The sequence below is a fragment of the Myxine glutinosa genome, chromosome 5 (genome assembly GCF_964187855.1).
Source record: "Myxine glutinosa chromosome 5, kmMyxGlut1.1, whole genome shotgun sequence".
NCBI lineage: Eukaryota > Metazoa > Chordata > Myxini > Myxiniformes > Myxinidae > Myxine > Myxine glutinosa.
In genome coordinates this window covers 113067842-113085354 of record NC_136265.1, presented here as the reverse complement: position 1 = coordinate 113085354, position 17513 = coordinate 113067842, and the positions used below count along the sequence as shown (strand labels likewise).

At 49.8% G+C, this 17513-nt stretch overlaps 1 protein-coding gene across 4 annotated transcripts in view; it reads right to left on the bottom strand.

The window, feature by feature from the left end:
- The window catches only part of NCAPG (non-SMC condensin I complex subunit G), a 120009-nt gene that overhangs the window by 22784 nt on the left and 79712 nt on the right, over window positions 1-17513 (bottom strand). For all 4 annotated transcript variants that reach the window (XM_068116567.2, XM_068116568.2, XM_068116569.2 and 1 more), the window contains 3 exons: window positions 13313-13498; window positions 10106-10216; window positions 9856-9975 (listed from right to left, as the gene is read on the bottom strand). In XM_068116567.2, the coding sequence (XP_067972668.2) occupies window positions 9856-9975; window positions 10106-10216; window positions 13313-13498 (417 nt within the window). The remainder of the gene's footprint in view (window positions 1-9855; window positions 9976-10105; window positions 10217-13312; window positions 13499-17513) is intronic.

Genomic DNA, 17513 nt, shown 5'->3' with positions numbered 1-17513 from the left:
GATGGTGGTGAACAGCTGTTTTAAAGACCTGGAGGGTGGAGTGGGATTGAAGAGAGTGAGGGAGTTTGTTCCAGAGGCGGGAGAAAAGAGGAATGAAGGAGTGAAGGTGAGCAGAAAGTCTTGATTTTGGCAGTTTAACCATAAGAGAGTTGCAGGCAGATCTTGTGCGACCTGTAGGAATATTTGGGGGACAGCCCAGAGAGAGCTGGGGGAGCAAGGCCGGAGAGGAGTCGGTAGAAGACGGAAAGACCACCAACCTGCCTGCGGTGAGTGAGTGAAAGGCCCTTGGAGTTAGCTTCATCGCGGGAGATTCCAATGATTCTGAACGCTTTGGTTTCAACAGCGTGAAGACGAGCTAGGTGTGAGGCAGGAGCACCAGACCAGAGGGGAGAGCAGTATTCCATAGAGCTGCGGATGAAAGCCTTGTATGTGGTGAGGAGCTCAGGTGTGCCAAGGAAGGACTTCGCACGACGGAGGATGCCCAGTCGGCGACTGGCTTTGGAGGCCAGATTTGAAATGTGGTTTTCCCAGGAAAGATCATGGCAAATAGTGAGACCCAAAAGCTTGAGTGACAGAACTTCTTGGAGAGGATTATTCAGAAAGTGGATGGGAGGGTTGTCCAGTCGGTCTTTTCGGAGAGACATCGTAAGAGTGTGAGATTTATCAGGATTGAAAGACAAGACATGTTCCATTTGTTTGCCCAGTCTGTGATTTTGTCGAGGTCTGCAGAGAGTGAGGAGGCTGCAGACTGCCGATCTGAGGGATGAGGAATGGAGCGACAGAGAGTAGAGTCGTCAGCAAAGAGATAGAGAGGATTTTCAAGAGAGTCAGAGAGATCATTGATGAAGACCAGAAGAAGCACAGGGCCCAGAACACTACCTTGGGGAACTCCAGCCTGAACAGGAAGAGGAGATGAGAGAAACCCATTCAGGGCCACACGTTGACTACGACCAGAGAGGAAGTCCGCCAGCCATGCGTGGAGATTTCTATGGATACCAAAGGAGGAGAGTTTGGTGAGCAGAGCAGGGTGCCAGACCGTATCGAAGGCACGTGAAATGTCAAGGGAGACAGCTCTAATTTCCTGTTTGGCGTTGAGGACCTCCATCCATTGTTGAGAAAGCAGAAGCAGCATGTCCAGAGTAGAGTGACCAGGTCTGAAACCAAATTGATGATCAGAGATCAAGCCATTGGAGAAGAGGAAAGATTTCATATCTGAAGCAATGATGGATTCCATGACTTTGCTGATAATTGGGAGAAGGCTGATTGGTCTGTAGTTGCTAGGATCTGTTTTTGCACCTTTTTTTGTGCAAAGCGGTGATGTTGGCTGATTTCCAAGCAGATGGCAGATGACCTTGAGCAAAAGAGAGGGTGAAGAGAACAGAAAGAGGGGGTGAAAGAGCGGAAGAACATGATTTTAGGACCCGTGGGCTGATGCCGTCAGGACGGCAAGGACGTCCTCGGCATGGACGTCAGGACGTCAATAATAAATGGAGGGAAACCAACAACAAAATCTGATTTTGTAATAAAAATAAGGTTCCTTTTTTGTAAACAAGGTTATGCAAAGCTCGTGGAGGAGTGAACACAGACGGGTCAGGATGCAACACAAAAATAGAAATGGCAGAGAGAGGGATAGAGAGAGATAGGGAGGTATAGAGAGAGATAGGGATGGAGGGACACCAACATAAGAGGATAAAATGGAGGATAAAATAGAGGATAAAATAGAGGATAAAATAGAGGGAGACTTGGGCAAACAACTCGTGCTGGCACCATCCATGCCAGCGCCAAACAGATGAGCGCAAATCCATTTCGCCTTTGCGAGGACAGATTTATCCCATCCCATCTTCAGTTGTCATACCCTTCCTCCCGTCCGTGGTACACGGAATCTTGTGGTGAGGCAGTTGCCCTGAAACAACTTGCCTTCGCCTCCTGGAAGGCAAATCCAAAGGACGGCAATCTCAGACTTCGCACACCTCTTTAACAACCACTAAACTCTCGACGTCCCCTCCACAGTTCAGCGTCACGACTTAATTCTTGTCCCTATGCTCTCTCTAAATCCCCATCATTATCCTCGCCCTCCCTCGGCTAGCTTCGGTGCCCCATGGAGGCAACCATTGCTGGCCCCTCCATGGGCCTAACACTGCCACCCCCCTAAACTAATGCTCCTTCCCCCCCACCCCCGTGGGAGGAATGGTCACACGACCATTCCCTCACGTGGGGTACAATACTCCCCCCAGTCCTCTAAACTATGAGCCCCCATCAGTGGAGGTACTGGGTAGTGCCTCGGCCTCTAAGGCCAAGGTAATCGATGAGGGCGCCTGCTCGCCCGTGTAGGGTCTCAATCGGTCGGCATGGACGATCCGAGGGAGAGCTCGTGGTCCCATTTTGATTTTTACCACCACGTCACAAATTTGCGCCAGGACGACCCCCGGGCCATGACAAGGCGATGTGAGCTTAGGGCATCTGCCCTTCCGTCTCCGGGGATTGAAGAACCAAATCTTCATCCCCAGAGAATATGGGCTCACCTGGCTCTGGTGGTCGTACCTGCGCTTCATCTTAGCACCCACCAGCTGAAGCCAGCGACGTGCGAAGGCATGGACCCTCTCCATGCCTTCCTCTAAGTGACGGGCATAGCCCTCCCCCGGCGATTTATCAGGGCCCTCGGGCATGGGCCCGCATAGCAGATCGGCGGGAGCCCGCAACACCCACCCGTACATGAGCAGCGCTGGGCTACATGCGGTGGCCCTGTGCTGACTAGTGCGGTAGGCCATTAACACATACGGGAGATGTTAGTCCCAATCGTCCTGACGGGTGGTGGTGAACAGGGCCAATTGCTGAATCAGGGTTCGATTGAACCTTTCCACCATCCCGTCAGATTGTGGTCTTAAGGGCGTTGTTCTTGTTTTCCGAATTGACAGGAGCCTGCACACATTTTTTAGCAATTGGCTTTCAAAATTTCGACCCTGGTCGGTGTGCAGCTCCTCCGGAATCCCATGCCGACATACAAATCCTTCCACGAAGGCCTGTGCCACAACCCCGGCGTCTTGGTTGGGGAGGGCATAGGCCTCCGGCCACTTGGTGAAATAGTCCATAACCACGAGGATGTACTTATTACCTTGGCGGGTGTGGGGTAGCGGTCTTAATATGTCCATAGCTACCCGCTCAAGGGGGGCCCCTACCTGATGTAATTGAAGGGGGACCCTCATCCTCCGTGCTGGTCCCTTTTTAGCAGTACAGGCGTCGCATCTCCGACAACAGTCCTGTATATCGCGCCCCATATTCACCCAATAGAACCTCCGGTGGAACCGAGATGTTGTCTTAGTCCTGCCCAAATGGCCACCGGGGCGGGTACCATGCACCTGCTGTAAAATGGTGGTCTTAAACTGTTCTGGGACTATCACCAGCCAGGAAGTTTTCTCAGAGGGAATCTCTACCCACTTGCAGTACAAGATGTAACCTTTCAATTCTCACTGTCTCTGGTTTACCATCTCGCAAATGGGATCGGGCCAATTCCTACTGGTTGCTAGAGACTCCCTCTGGGACCGGCTCGGCTGGATGTTCTCCTCCCTCACCTCCGCGACTTCATTAACTGGGGTGCAGCCGGCTATCTTCGTGCCCCGTCCTATAGTGCGTGGTTCTGCACTAACATTAATTACCCGGACAGCCACCACAGGCCCGTCCGTTTTTACGAGGGTACGGCCCACGACTAAGCCCGGGACGGACTGCTCTGCCACCGGTTCGACCAGGCCGCAGGACTCCTGCCAGGTTGGGCGAGCCCGCCATCGCGCCGGCACTATTGCCTCGGTCCTTGGGGGAATGGTCACGGCCTCAGAAGCCTCCAGCTCCGTCCTTTCGGCCGTGCTCACCCCGTCTAATGGCAGATCATCTACTCCCACCTGCAGGATCCCCCGGGACAAATCGATTTTACAACCGCTGGCAGTCAACAAGTCCAGCCCGATTAGGCATGGGTCGCACACCTCCGCCACCCAAACCTCTATCCTCCTTTTAACAGACCCTAACTTGAGGGTCACAAAACCACGTCCTATGATAGGGGCCGTTACCCCGGTAGCCAACTGCAAACTATGATTTTCCAGACGCCGGATGTGATCCCAACCGTCTGCACTCGAATTGAGGACCAAGGGGGTGATGATCGTGGCGCTTGCTCCTGTGTCCACAACGGCGTCTACCCCCACGCCGGCAATTTTGCATCGAATCGGCAAACAACCAATACCAATTTGGCCACAATAAATGACCTGTCGCGTCAATGAGGGCTCTTTACCATCCTCCGTTGCTGAACATGGCCCTGCATGCTCGGCACCTATTAGTTTCCCGGGCCCTGGTGGGGGGGGGGGGGGGGGGGGGGTGTCTGGGTTCGGCTACTCCGATCCGTACGGGGCGGAGTTGATGGTCCCGGCTGCCGGGGTCCATCCCTGCGCGGGGCTCTGCAGTCCCGCGCACGGTGACCCATCTGGCCACAATGATAACACCTCACCTAGTAAAGTGCGTGCCTCCGAAATTCCAAATTACCCCCCCTGTAGTCTCGAGTTGGGGTATTTAATAGTGGCCCACCGCATGCCACCGCCCGGATCCGCCTGCCATGGTCCAGATCCCGCTAACCGCTGGTCCACCAGCCTTTGGACCATGTCTTCCAGGTCCGGGCCCCTTTCAGGGGCGGACCCTCTCAGGGGCCCACCACTCGCTATGGGCCATACCTGTCTCACCGCCACCGCGTGGCGCTCACCCCCCCCCCCCCCCCCCACCCGGGCCAAGGGTCTCGCTGCCTCCCAACGGGCTGCAGCGTCGGCCGCCTGGCTCAGGGTCTGCGGGCGCCACATGGCGAGCTGCTGCCGAAGCTCGGGGTCCGAAAAGGCCTGGATGAAGTGGTACAGCACCAAGCTTTCCTGGGAGGTCGCAGCCATGTCCGCACACGCTATTCCCACTGCGCGGCGAATGTCGTACACCAATTCCCCGATGGTCTCTTGGGGTTTCCTTTTTCGCACCGTGAGCTGAGCTTTAACAAGCTCGCTCTGCTGCTCCACACCGAATCGGTTAATTAAGGCCGAACGGAGATCTGACAGGGTGATAGCACCCGGTGGTAAAGCAGTCAAGACCTCCGCCGCCGCGCCGCGCAGTGCTGCCACAAGGTGTATCCCACCTTCGTCCGGCCCCCAACCGTTACCCCTGCACACATGGTCAAACTGCGCCAGGTACGCCCTCAAATCGCTCTTGCCGTCGTACGGCGCGAGCGGCACTTTATGGCCACCGGACTTTCGTACCCCGTACGCCGCTCCCTGCAGGGTCGACGCGGGGCCGAACCGTTCGGGTCACCACAGTGCACCACCCTTTGGGAGCTTGCGTGCGCTACCCGTCCCACTAAGGACTACCCCGTTCGGTGTCGATGCCTGGGCCGCGTCATCACAACTCGCTACCCACTCCATACTCGCACACACACCTTTCACGCACCCGTCATCGCACACACCGGTGCACACTCTTTCTCCACGCCACAAGAAGCCACAAGAAGATGACGAAGCAGCAAGTGCCTCCATTTCCCTTCTCCATTTCTTCCCTCAAGTCCAGGTCCTGCGTTGTAGTGTTGTAAATAAAGGTTAAGTTTTGTGCATGTAAATATAAGAATGTTGCCCACCGGCTATGTGTTTAGTTCAAAAATTCCGGAAATACGCGAACAGTTGTGGGTGTGAGTCTATTAGTTAGCTGCTCAACACATTAGGAGGGACATATCTAGTGTAAATGATGTTGCACACATGGGTTGGAGTTAAATGTTAGGGGGATTACATCTATGTGTCACACTAATGATAAGAGTAAAAATTGAATACCAGACTCGACCGGTCGTTACGCCTGAGGTCGACTCGGGACGAGTCTGGTCGGAGAGGGGGGTCATGTTGCGGTTTTGTAGATAAAGGCAACCACCCCTGACCCCCCATAGTTAGCTACACCACAACATGTAGCCTCGCATAGTTAGTTATTTCTTATTAAATGTGAAGTATAGTCTCCTTCCCAGTGTTAGTATGCGTCGAGGCAGGCAGGGTAATGGTAGGGCCTCATTGCAGCTTAAAGTGCCTCGTCATGGGCCTAGGCGAGGCCTTGCAGGCCCGAGGGAGGAGCTGGAGGGCGTGGCCGGTGAACAGCGAGCAGCCAATGGGAGCTGAAAGGAGTGGCCAAGGGTGACCAATAAGGGGCTGACATGACACGTGACCCCAGGCGGCCAATGGAGGCCCGTGGAACGTTCGAGTGGGGTGTCGGGGGGCTATAAAACCCGACCCGGACCCCCGCTCTCTCTCTCTCTCTTGCAGGCGCTCCGAACTCTCTCTGCCTCGCCGACCCTGAGATACGCTCCTCGGATTCCTGCTACGTGCACGACCTTGATCAACGCCCCTACCGCGAACATCTCCGGCTGTGGTGTCCCAGGTTGGAGCGATCCTTGGGGTTTCCGTCCAACGAGCCCGTCCAGGCAAACTGCACGAAGCGGCCGCGCTTTGGGCGCATTACCCTCTTCCTTCCCTTCCCCAAACGAATTTGAGGGCCCTTGTCTGGGAACCTAGGTAAGGCCGCTAAGATTCTTCGCTGTGTCCCTTTTCTGTGAATACTGTACCTTGTAAATAAATCCTGTGGTTTGGTTTCCAACCTGGCCATCATCATCCTTTCAACATTGGCCTAGCATTGCCCGAATTACAACCGCTCGATCGGGTTCAATAGTGTTAACGGCACGAGTTACGCGACACACAACCGCTCGAGCGTCCAGTACCAGCGTGACTCGTGCGAGGTTCAGTCCCAGTTCTCACGGCTGCATGTGTCGAAGGTACTCGGGTCGTGACCGTTAACCCTTCCACGCGTAGCTGCGGGCTCGGCGGCTGGAATTGCTTAGCAATCCTTCCACCACGAGTGTAGTGTGGGTGGCGGCCTCGTGGACTCGGAGTTCGAGGGGGAATAGGGCTTAACCCGCCCTTAGTACGCCGACGAACCTCGAACCACGGACCTCCGTTGATAACGCGTCAACAGCCCACTGTGCTAATGAGCCAGCCGCAATCTCCTCAGAACTTTTCCACACTTAACACTGCGAGCTTTATCATGGCCGATGTCTTACGTGCCTGCTTGGCAGACACCGAATGTTAGCGTGAGTATATATATATATGTGTGTGTGTGTGTGAAGAAGTAGAAATGCATTGAAGATTAATTCAAATACAATTTTATAAACAGGAATCAAATTCCTGCGAGGGGCTAAGTGTGAAAAAATTCTGACAATGCGGGGCTCGAACCACGGACCTCCGTTGATAACGCGTCAACAGCCCGCTGCGCTATTGAGCCAGCCGCAATCTCCTCAGAACTTTTCCACACTTAACACTGCGAGCAAGAGGTTCAGTGGACAGATCTTCCCATTGGCATATGGATATGATGTTGTGTCGCACCTGCTGAGGGCATGCGTGCCAAGCAGCTGCAGACATTTTGGCCCTAGGTCAGCACAGGTGGTTTTGATGTCCAGCACTGTCCGATCACACTGCTCCATCTACACCTCACATTGCAGCTTCGGCCGATGCACCCAATAGAACAGTAGGACAAACGCGTCTGTGTCGTCACCAAGCACACGGATCACGCCATGTCCACGTCTGGCAGCCTCAAGGACATAGGAGATCATGGTGACGTCTGCTTCGTCATGACCGAACACACCATAGTCCGGAGTCTCCATCGCCGAATTGTCTCCTAGATTGAAGGTACTCAACACGCTCGCCAGCCTCCGTTTGTTATTATTGCTCTTCAGGATTGCATCTCTCTTGGGCAGAGGACTGGTGATGGAGAGCTCATAGTCGGTGATAACTTCACCAGCTCGCCGCATTCTCTCATGATCCTTGGCACAGACGACATCTTGGTACTTGTCGAAGACAACGACCTTCTCAGTACGATCTGGATATTGACTTAAACGACTGGATGGACGCAACCAGATCTGAGGGACTGCCAGATATTGTGGCCAGACAATATGGTAGAACAGCTGTGAAACATCCATGATAACAATGTCAGGAGCAGTTGGCAAGATCTCAAGCACACCGAGGCGTTTGACCAGACCCGACTTGTTGCCTTTGCGGAGACAACCATAACCATCGATGAGCGATGAAGGTACTACACACAGTTCGTCGACAAACAGAAGTTCAAGCTCCAACTGCCGCCGCTGACCAATCATCAATAGCCGGAGAAAAATGTTCTCAAGGTCTATTACTGGCCTTTCATTGTTGCGCTTGACCTTATTATTGAGAACATCCATCGTCTGGGGCTGCTGATAGATTTGTAGAACCCATCAGGGAGACTGGCGATGAATTTTCTCTCCATCTCTTCTCCAATCACAATTGAATCCGCCACATTCACATCAGCGGAGGAAATTTGACCAGTGACAGGATTGTACAGATGAGGACGGTGATCTTCCAGTGGGTGTGGGTACTAAGGTACTTCTCCACCTCCGCATAAATGAGACCCCTATCATATGTATCCAAGATGCGCCGATATACCCAAACTTACAGAACTTAGATAGCAAACTCGTTCAGTGCATCCGCCATCTTTCTTTATCCGTCCCGGGGACTAGAAACTAGTTATTGAACAAACCACAGGCAACCCACTCGGCATTTACGAAAATGACACTTAACCTGGCCTTTTGCACCTGATCTTCACCTTGAATTGAAAAAATAACAGAAGAAATAGATTCTACACACCCCAAAACCCCCTAAAAGATGTATTACATATCATTATTGGGCAAGTGGTTTAAAAGTTAGATTTTCAAAATGGCGCCCGGCGGCAATATTGGATTTATGCAAATTACCAGAGTTGCCCAAACTTGCAATTTGGGCAACCAAGCTGAATTTTTTCTAGGACCCCATGGGAGTACAAATCAACGAAAAAAGTTCATTGGATAGAACATTTCTAGGTTGGGTATTGAGCTTTTGAGCATGGGTATTGAGAATAGGAACGTCAAACCGACTATTAGGAGATATACTCCTGCTGACGCGACACAACATGACGCTAACATGATGCCCCAAATGCTCTTTCCCCCAAATATTCCTTCAGGATGCACAAGAACTGCCAGAAACCCTCTTCTGGTGAAACTGCCAAAATCAAGACTCTCTGCTCACCTTCACCCTTTCATTCCTCTTTTCTCCTGCCTCTGATACAAACTCCCTCACTCTCATCAATCCCACTCCTCCCTCCTCAAGGTCTTTAAAACAGCTGTTCACCACCATCTCTTATCTTCCCCCATCCAAAACCTTGATCTTTTCTACCCCCGTTAAAACACCCCAAATCCACCTTTTTCAAAAACCATTTTCTTTATTTGTTCATATCGTATTTGTAGTGTTCATGTTGTTTATCCCATGTACCCCGCCCCAGCCCTCTCCCTTCCACTGATTTACCGACGTCCTTGATCTCTACTGTTGTGCTTCCTTCTCTCCCCTATTCTCGTCTCCTGCTGCCTTTATGTTTTATGTGCATTTCTGTTTATGTTTATGCTCGTGTGTTATATGTGTTATCTCTTATACGAGCCTCGACGTTGTATACAAAAAAAAAAGACCCATCATGTACTTGGCAGTTCTATCTTCAAAAGAGTTGAGGAACGAGGGAGCCCAGAAGAGAAGGTATTATAGTGGTTGGGGCACATGGAGGAACGGCGACATTTTTGCCAGCTGTTTCCTTGGTGTTGGTGAAGGTGCATGCATTTTAACGTGAAATGTTTTTAGATAAGATCAAAGTTACTTAGGGATGGCAGGTTTACCCTCCCACAATTTCGATGATATGCCTTTTCAATTGCTTTCAACATCCAATCAAATGCTTTCAACACCAAGCACCACATGCCAGTTTGACTACCTGCAGGAGCAGAGGAAGGTGCTGAAAGGCCACTGGACAACTGAGCAGTCCAATCCCACCTAGACAGCGCACTGCCACCTCTCTCACCTGCGGGTCCTCGCTTGTCACACCCGTCAGTACCTGCAATACACAGAACGAAAACAATCGAGCAGTGACATCCAAGAGGCAACTTGGCAAATTCAAACTTTTTAAAAGCGCTAAGTGATAAACCGCTAAACTTGTCTCAAAGCAAAATCATCCAAAAAGTTACCAAAGTGTTCAAAAGCTCCAGCAGAATCGGGCTGATTGCAGTGCCTGGATGACAGCCTTTCAACAACTCTTCAAGCAGAGCGAGGCAGCGCAGCAAAGAAGACGGGTCACTCTGTGCGAGAACCATCAGTTCAGGGGAAGCCACAATACAGAGCTCCTTCTTTGATAGCAAGCAAAGAACAAAAGGTGAATGGAATGTGGTTAATTTTAAGGTTAGCACAACAAATCCTCTCTCTACGAGAACACCTCAACCACCCACCCCACTTCCTTCCAATTCCCACCATTTGGTCTTCATATATTAGAAGTGTTTTATGAAGATTTGTAATACTCAGTTCCAGAAAGAGGATAATGAGCTTGTTACATACACGTCAGATGGGTCGACGACAACCGATGACTACCTGATGGTGCGTAGACGAGATAGGGGGCACCTCCGGGACACAAAGGTGATCCCGGGGGAGGAGGCCGTTTCACAGCACCACTTGGTTGTCTGCGACATCAGGGTGAAAGGTGCGAGGAGAGCTCGGCGGGTGAAGTACCAACCGAAAATGAAGGTGTGGAGGTTGAAAGAGGTGACAGTGAGGGAGGCATTAAAAGAGAGGCTGAGTATGGTGGAGGATGATGTGGTTGAGCTTGAAAGTGGTTGGATGTCAATGAAAGATAGTCTGTTGGGAGCCGTTGGTGAGGTATGTGGATGGACAAAAGGACCACCGAGGCACTCGGAAACATGGTGGTGGGATGATGAAGTTGGATAGAGGATTGAGGAGAAGAGGACGAAGTTCAAGGAGTGGCAGAAGGCAAAGGGTACGGGGGCAGAAAAAGCAGAGCATGAAAGTTATAAGGCAGCCAAGAAGGCTGCAAAGAAAGAGGTGGCAAAGGCGCAGGAGGCATGTCGGAAAATATTTGGAGAACGCTTTGATTCGGAAGAGGTTCAGAGAGCGGTATTCAGGATTACAAAGCAGATAGCGAAAGAGAGGTGTGATGTGATGGGGGTGAGTTGCTTGAAGGATGAAGTGGGACAAATCGTTGTGGACCCAGATGAAATTAAAGGAAGATGGAAAATATATATGGAAATGCTGTTGAATACAGAGAATGAATGGGATGGCAACATAGAGAGTAACCCAGTTTTAGGACCGGCAGAGAAGATAACTGAGAAGGAAGTTGAGGAAGCGATAAAAGCAATGAATAGGAGAAAAGCGGGAGGGCCGACGGGAGTTGTGGGAGATATGTTGAAGGCAGCGGGAAATTGGGGTGTGAAGAAAATGACAGAGATCTGCAATCTGGTGGTGAAAGAAGGCCGCATTCCATTGGCTTGGGAACTGAGTACCCTCGTCCCTCTATACAAGGGGAAAGGTGACCTTCTGGACTGTGGCTCGTGTCGAGCGATATAATTATTGGAGCATGGAATGAAGGTATTGGAAAGGGTGTTGGAGAGGAGGATAAGGACGAAAGTGAAGATCGACGAAATGCAGTTTGGATTTATGCCAGGAAGAGGAACGACAGACGTGCTTTTTATTGTAAGGCAGTTGCAGGAGAAGTACATGGAGAAGAGGAAGAAGTTGTTTCTTGGGTTTGTTGATCTGGAGAAAGCATTCGATAGGGTTCCACGCGAAGTATTGACATGGGCATTGAGGAAGTTAGGAGTGGAGGAATTGTTGATCAGAGTAGTGATGGCAATGCACGAAAGAGCGCACACAGCTGTAAGGACAAAGGACGGGAACAGTGGTGAGTTTGAGGTGAAGGTGGGAGTGCATTAGGGGTCGGTACAAAGTCCACTACTATTTGTAGCTGTGATGGAGGTGCTGGCTCAGAACGTAAAGGAGGGTTTACCGTGGGAGTTGTTGCATGCCGATGATCTGGTGTTGATTGCGGAAATTATGGATGGACTGAAGGAGAAGATGAACAAGTGGAAGGAATGTATGAAGACAAAAGGTCTGAAGGTGAATATCGGAAAGACGAAGGTGATGGCAAGTGGTAAAGCATGTGGTGAGGTGGAAAGAACTGGGAAGTGGCCCTGCGCTGTGTGCAGGAAGGGTGTCGGAGTGAACTCCATTCAATGTACAATGTGCGCTGAGTGGGTTCATCAAAAATGTAGTGGTCTGAGAGGGTCATTAACCAGTGTGGCAGCTACATTCAAATGTAAGGTGTGCACAGAGGGAGCTGCAGATGGAGGAAATGTTGAGTTGGATCTTGGAGACGGCGTGAAGCTGGAAGGTGTGAAAACATTTTGCTACCTCGGAGACATGCTGAATGGAGAAGGTGGATCAGACTCGGCAACGGTTGCTCGAGTGAGATGTGCATGGAAGAAGTTTCGGGAACTGAGTGGCGTGCTGATGATGAGGGGAGTGTCGTTGAAGCTGAAGGGAAAGGTGTATGCTGCATGTGTGAGAAGTGCTATGATTTATGGGAGCGAGACATCGGTAATGAACGTAGAGCAGCAACGAAGGCTGGAAAGGGTGGAAATGCAAATGGTTCGGTGGATGTGTGGAGTATCGTTGAGAAAGAGGAAATTATGAATTGCGAAAGATGATGGGAATAGAGCCTGTGATTGATGCTGTGAAGAGGAACAGGTTGAGATGGTTTGGTCATGTGTTGAGGAAGGATGAAAGTGACTGGTTGAGAAGAGTGATGGAAATGAATGGAGAAGGAAGTAGAGGATGGGGAAGACCGTGAAAGACGGCTAAAGATGGTGGAAGAAGAAATGCAGTTAAGGGGGTTAACAAGGGGAGATGCAGAAAATAGGGCAAAATGGAGAAGATTGGCAAGGCTAACCCCCACTCTCGCAGGGAAAATGGCCTTAAAATGCCTGTTGTGTTGTTGTTGTATATTATAAGTGTCTCCCAACCTTGTTTATTTTGAGCCGACAGAATAGTTCAGAAGTAGCACACACTTGATAATGTACCTGCTAATTCCAGCACATATGCGTTGGTGGCACAAGATGATGCAAACATAAAAATAAAATGGTTAGTTATTCACTGTTCACTCACCTTTGAGTTTTTAAAACAATCTCTCCCACCAGCCACGCACATAAAATAGTCTTCAAACCACCTCCCACCAATATCTTTTGATTTTGAATAAAAAGATGCGCGAGACCCTTACGCCGTGTTATGCAGTCACCGTCATTGGTGTTCACACAACTTTGTCACCAAAACATGTCAACCACCAATGTGAGCAGGTTACGCACCGCACACCCTTTTGTGAGAGCATTCACCTTCTGCTCTACTTCGTGAGTAGAGTCCAGAGCAATCAGATCACTCTGCTTTTTAAGCGTTTCCAAAGAAGTCTGCAACCGCCCCAGCTCGGTCTTCAGTTCCGCGGCCCGTTCGTACTCCTTGGCCTGTACGCAGGAGTCCAGCGTCACCCCCATCTCATGCATACGGACCCGCAATCTTGCCAGCTAATAGAGAAGGGCAGGGAAATCATGGAAGAAGGGAGAACAGGTGGAATATTGTAGAACTTCTTACTTTTAGGCCCATGAATAAGCTTGTCCATGTACACCACACGGGACAGAGTATCATGCACAGTTAGTTTTATACAAAGTACAAGGTCAGACAAAGGACAAATGAATAGTACTGACCAATCAGCCTGGTCACAATTATCAGCAGAGAACCAGACCAACCATCACGGTAGGCTGCGCATGCTTGCTTTGGCTTTCCTGATGCACCACAACCGCACCCAGCCAGCCATGACTATCCTCCTCCTGTCTGCATGTTACGTGTGCTCAAGCGCCTGGGACGGCACGCTCACTGAAGTTGCAGGGATGGGACCTGCATCCTTACCAACTGTCACGCTGTATCTAATGTCTATCTCTTGAGCCGTGACCGATAGGCCCAGATAAAGCATCGGATAATTAAGGAATCTTGTTCATTCGTCTGATAACACGAGCGTGTATGTGCTGTAGTGGGTAAAGGGATTGTCTATTTATTATCTACTCATTATAAAAGTTGCTTGGATAATTTGCTTTTGTAAATTCATTCTTTTGTAAATTTCTGGCCGTGCCATTTATTTTAAATACACAAATAAATCTGACTTGGTCTCTTGGGTGATTTTCTGGTAGTTGTGGTTCTCTTAAAGTGGTCAATTAACACCCGCTTAGACGGTGATTGGTCACTGCAATCTTTGCTGCAACCTCGGATCTCGCCTTGCGTTCAGCTCGCTAGGCCTTATTTGCACACGACATGCGACATGCCATCGGGTGTGAGGCTAGGTGGATTCGAACTTCCAATTTGCATGGTATCGTGGCTTTTAGACACAGGAAGACACAGGCGAGGTTTTACATCACAAAACCTCCACAGTGATATCCAGCAAGGTGAAGTATTGTTATAGTACATCCCAAGAATAATTTTCAGGTGTACATTGTGTGTTCCAGAAAACTTATGACTTTGTGGAAATAGTCAGGTTCAGTATGTCCAGATTTAAAGTTTCGTTGGATTTTTTGGGGGATTTGGAAAACTATATATTTTTGGAAACTATATTGTATAGTCAGTCAGAAAACCAATGTTGCTATTTGCACAGACTCCTGTATGGCGGCCATCTTGGATTTTCAAAATTTCTGCCGTAGAACTAATTTTTCTCAATATCTCAGCTTCTAAATAACATAGAGCTTTGATTCTAACGGCTAAACATACATTTTCAAGGGCCCCGAATCCAATGGTAACAAGTTCGATAAGCTAGACATGACCATAGAGCTCCCATGTGGCGGCCATCTTGGACTGTAATTTCATTTGACATGGCCCTCTACGAGAAGGTGGTGCAACTGCTGGATGCAAGACCTGACTTGAAACGCACAGTCGTCCCCAGACTGGGTGAGCTGCATGTTGTCATGGCGGCTCTCCGAGCCCTCGGAGCCTCCATGGAGAACTCAGGCATTGATGATGCTTGGGTAGAAGCTGATGTCTATGGTCCAGCCACGACGCGGCAAATCCTGAAATGTACACACTACAAGCGGTCTCTCCGTGCCCATATATATTCATATGTAGCACTTTATGAAATGGTTCTGGAGGAGTTCTTGAAGGACAACCCACAAGTAAAGGATGTATGTTTCGAGGCAACAGAGGGAGTAGAAGCTGCCTGTGCTGAGATGAACAAGTGCACGAAAGCTGAATCTGTAAAACAAGCAAACACCAAACTCCTTCAAGTCTTGACATCTGATGGGGTGGTGACGGCACTCGAGGAGTGGGAAGCACGGAGATCCAAGAATGCAATGTTCAAGTCAATGATGAACTATCTACATCGGGTGGAGACAATCCTGTTATTCGTGGCAGCATCACGGAGTGCTGACCTGGTGCTTCACCTCCAAGCTGGAGAAGAACTGAGCAAGTTATTCTTTGCCATGGACCGGATCAAATACAAGCGGCTCTGGCCCCGATACATCGCAGACATGTATGACCTAAGAACCAATCACCCTAGGACCTGGGAAGAACTAGGAGCTGGCAATCTATCAGTAACCAAGAATGACATCCCGTTTGTATCCATTGGACCAGATCATGCATGTAAACATCTGAACAAGCTGATGAAGATTCACTCTGGACTGATTGGCATCTCTAACAATGCCAATGCTAGACAGAGATTCTTCATGGTTACACCAGAATTATCATGCCTGTCAAAAGACTTCAAGAGTCAGTTTGGCCTGGAAGGTGACAAGATCACAGAACATCATGACCTTGGTCCAAGTGCAGTCAAGAGGGAGCATGAAGCAATCAACAAGATCAAGGCTGCGATACTGAGTCACGGGAATCCATTTGACACTGAAGGTGACAAGCTGCACAATGTGATAACGAATGCTTACATCCCAGACGAGTATGTACCACAGATCTTGAACATTGATGTCACTGGTCAGAAGTTGTATGAAGACTACGTGTCGGAGCGTATCAATGGAGATGTTAGCCTCTGGGCACCAGTCAAGAAGGAGAACAACAAGATGTTCACGTCTGGGAACAAGAGAACCACAGTGAAACTCAGAGACAGGACTGTGGATCTGAAGGAGACTAAGGAACTGTACGGAAGGCTCATGGTCCTTGCCAAGTCAAACAGAGACGTCAACCAGAAATATGCCATCGGAAATTACGAGTTCACTGTGACACCAAGAGCACTGTTCGCTCCAGATGGGACAATTCTTCCATGCACTGACAAGTCGAAGTTAATCCATCTCCTCGACAAGTTAGCAAGAGCAGAAATTCACCCCGAAGATCAGCAGCAGACACCAGCTGCAAGTGTTCTACAAGAAGATCCAATGGACACAAGAACTATGGCATCCACATCTAGTAAACCTACAAGTCGGAAGATTGCACTGGTGGATGGGATGGTACTTGTGCATAAGCTGACAAAGAAACCAGCCACTGTAGTGAAAGTCAACGATCTGGGTGAATGCTTCAATGACAGACTCATGTCTCTAACAAAAGATTGTGATGAGATCATACTGGTCTTTGACACGTACAAAAACGATTCTCTGAAGAGTGCTACCAGGGCTAAAAGAAGGCAAGGAAAGGATGCAGTACAGTATCAAGTCAGAGATGACACCAACATCAAACACATCCCAATGAGCAGATTCCTTTCTCATGACAAAACAAAGGCTGATCTGACTGACTATCTGGCAGCGAAAACTCTAGAATACAACAGTCACTCATCCAAGTTGATCATCACGTCTGCTTCAGGGCGTACTAGGAGCAACAGTGACCTGCTCTTCGAGGACAACAACCATGAAGAAGCTGACACCCTGTTGATCCACCAGGCCGTGCTGGCATCCCAGCGAAACCCACAGGATGCGCAGTTGGTGTTCTTCTCTCCCGACACAGATGTCCTGGTACTAGTCATAGCAAACTATGACCTACTGCTGAGGAATACATCCATTTCCATGGCCTCTGGAATACTTCAAATAGAGCCACTGTGGACAGCTCTAGGGGTCGAAAGAGCAAAGGCGTTGCCAGCCTTTCATGCTTTCACAGGGGCAGACAACACTGGGAGGTTCTCTCGAATAGGCAAAGCAACCTGGCTGCATGTCTACCTCAAAGCAAGTGAAGATGTCATAGACACCGTGCGAATGCTTTCAGATGCAACTGAAGTGACTGAGGACATGTTGTCCACACTAGCTAACTTTGTATGCGCTGCTTACTCTCCAAATGGCATCCACATCGACAGCATCCCCGAACTACGATGGTATCTCTTTTGCAAACACATGGCAGAAAGTGACAAGCTTCCTCCTACTCTTGGAGCTCTCAAGCAGCACATCCTTAGAGTCCATATCCAAGCCAGAGTGTGGGGTCAGGCAAGCATTGCTCAACAGGATCCTCAGCTGAATCCCCTGCAAAACGGCTTTTACAAAGACACGGATGGACAAGTGAAACCAACCACAACTGAGGAGCCTCCAGCCCCCAAGGCCATCATTCAAATGGTTAGATGTCAGTGCAAAACAG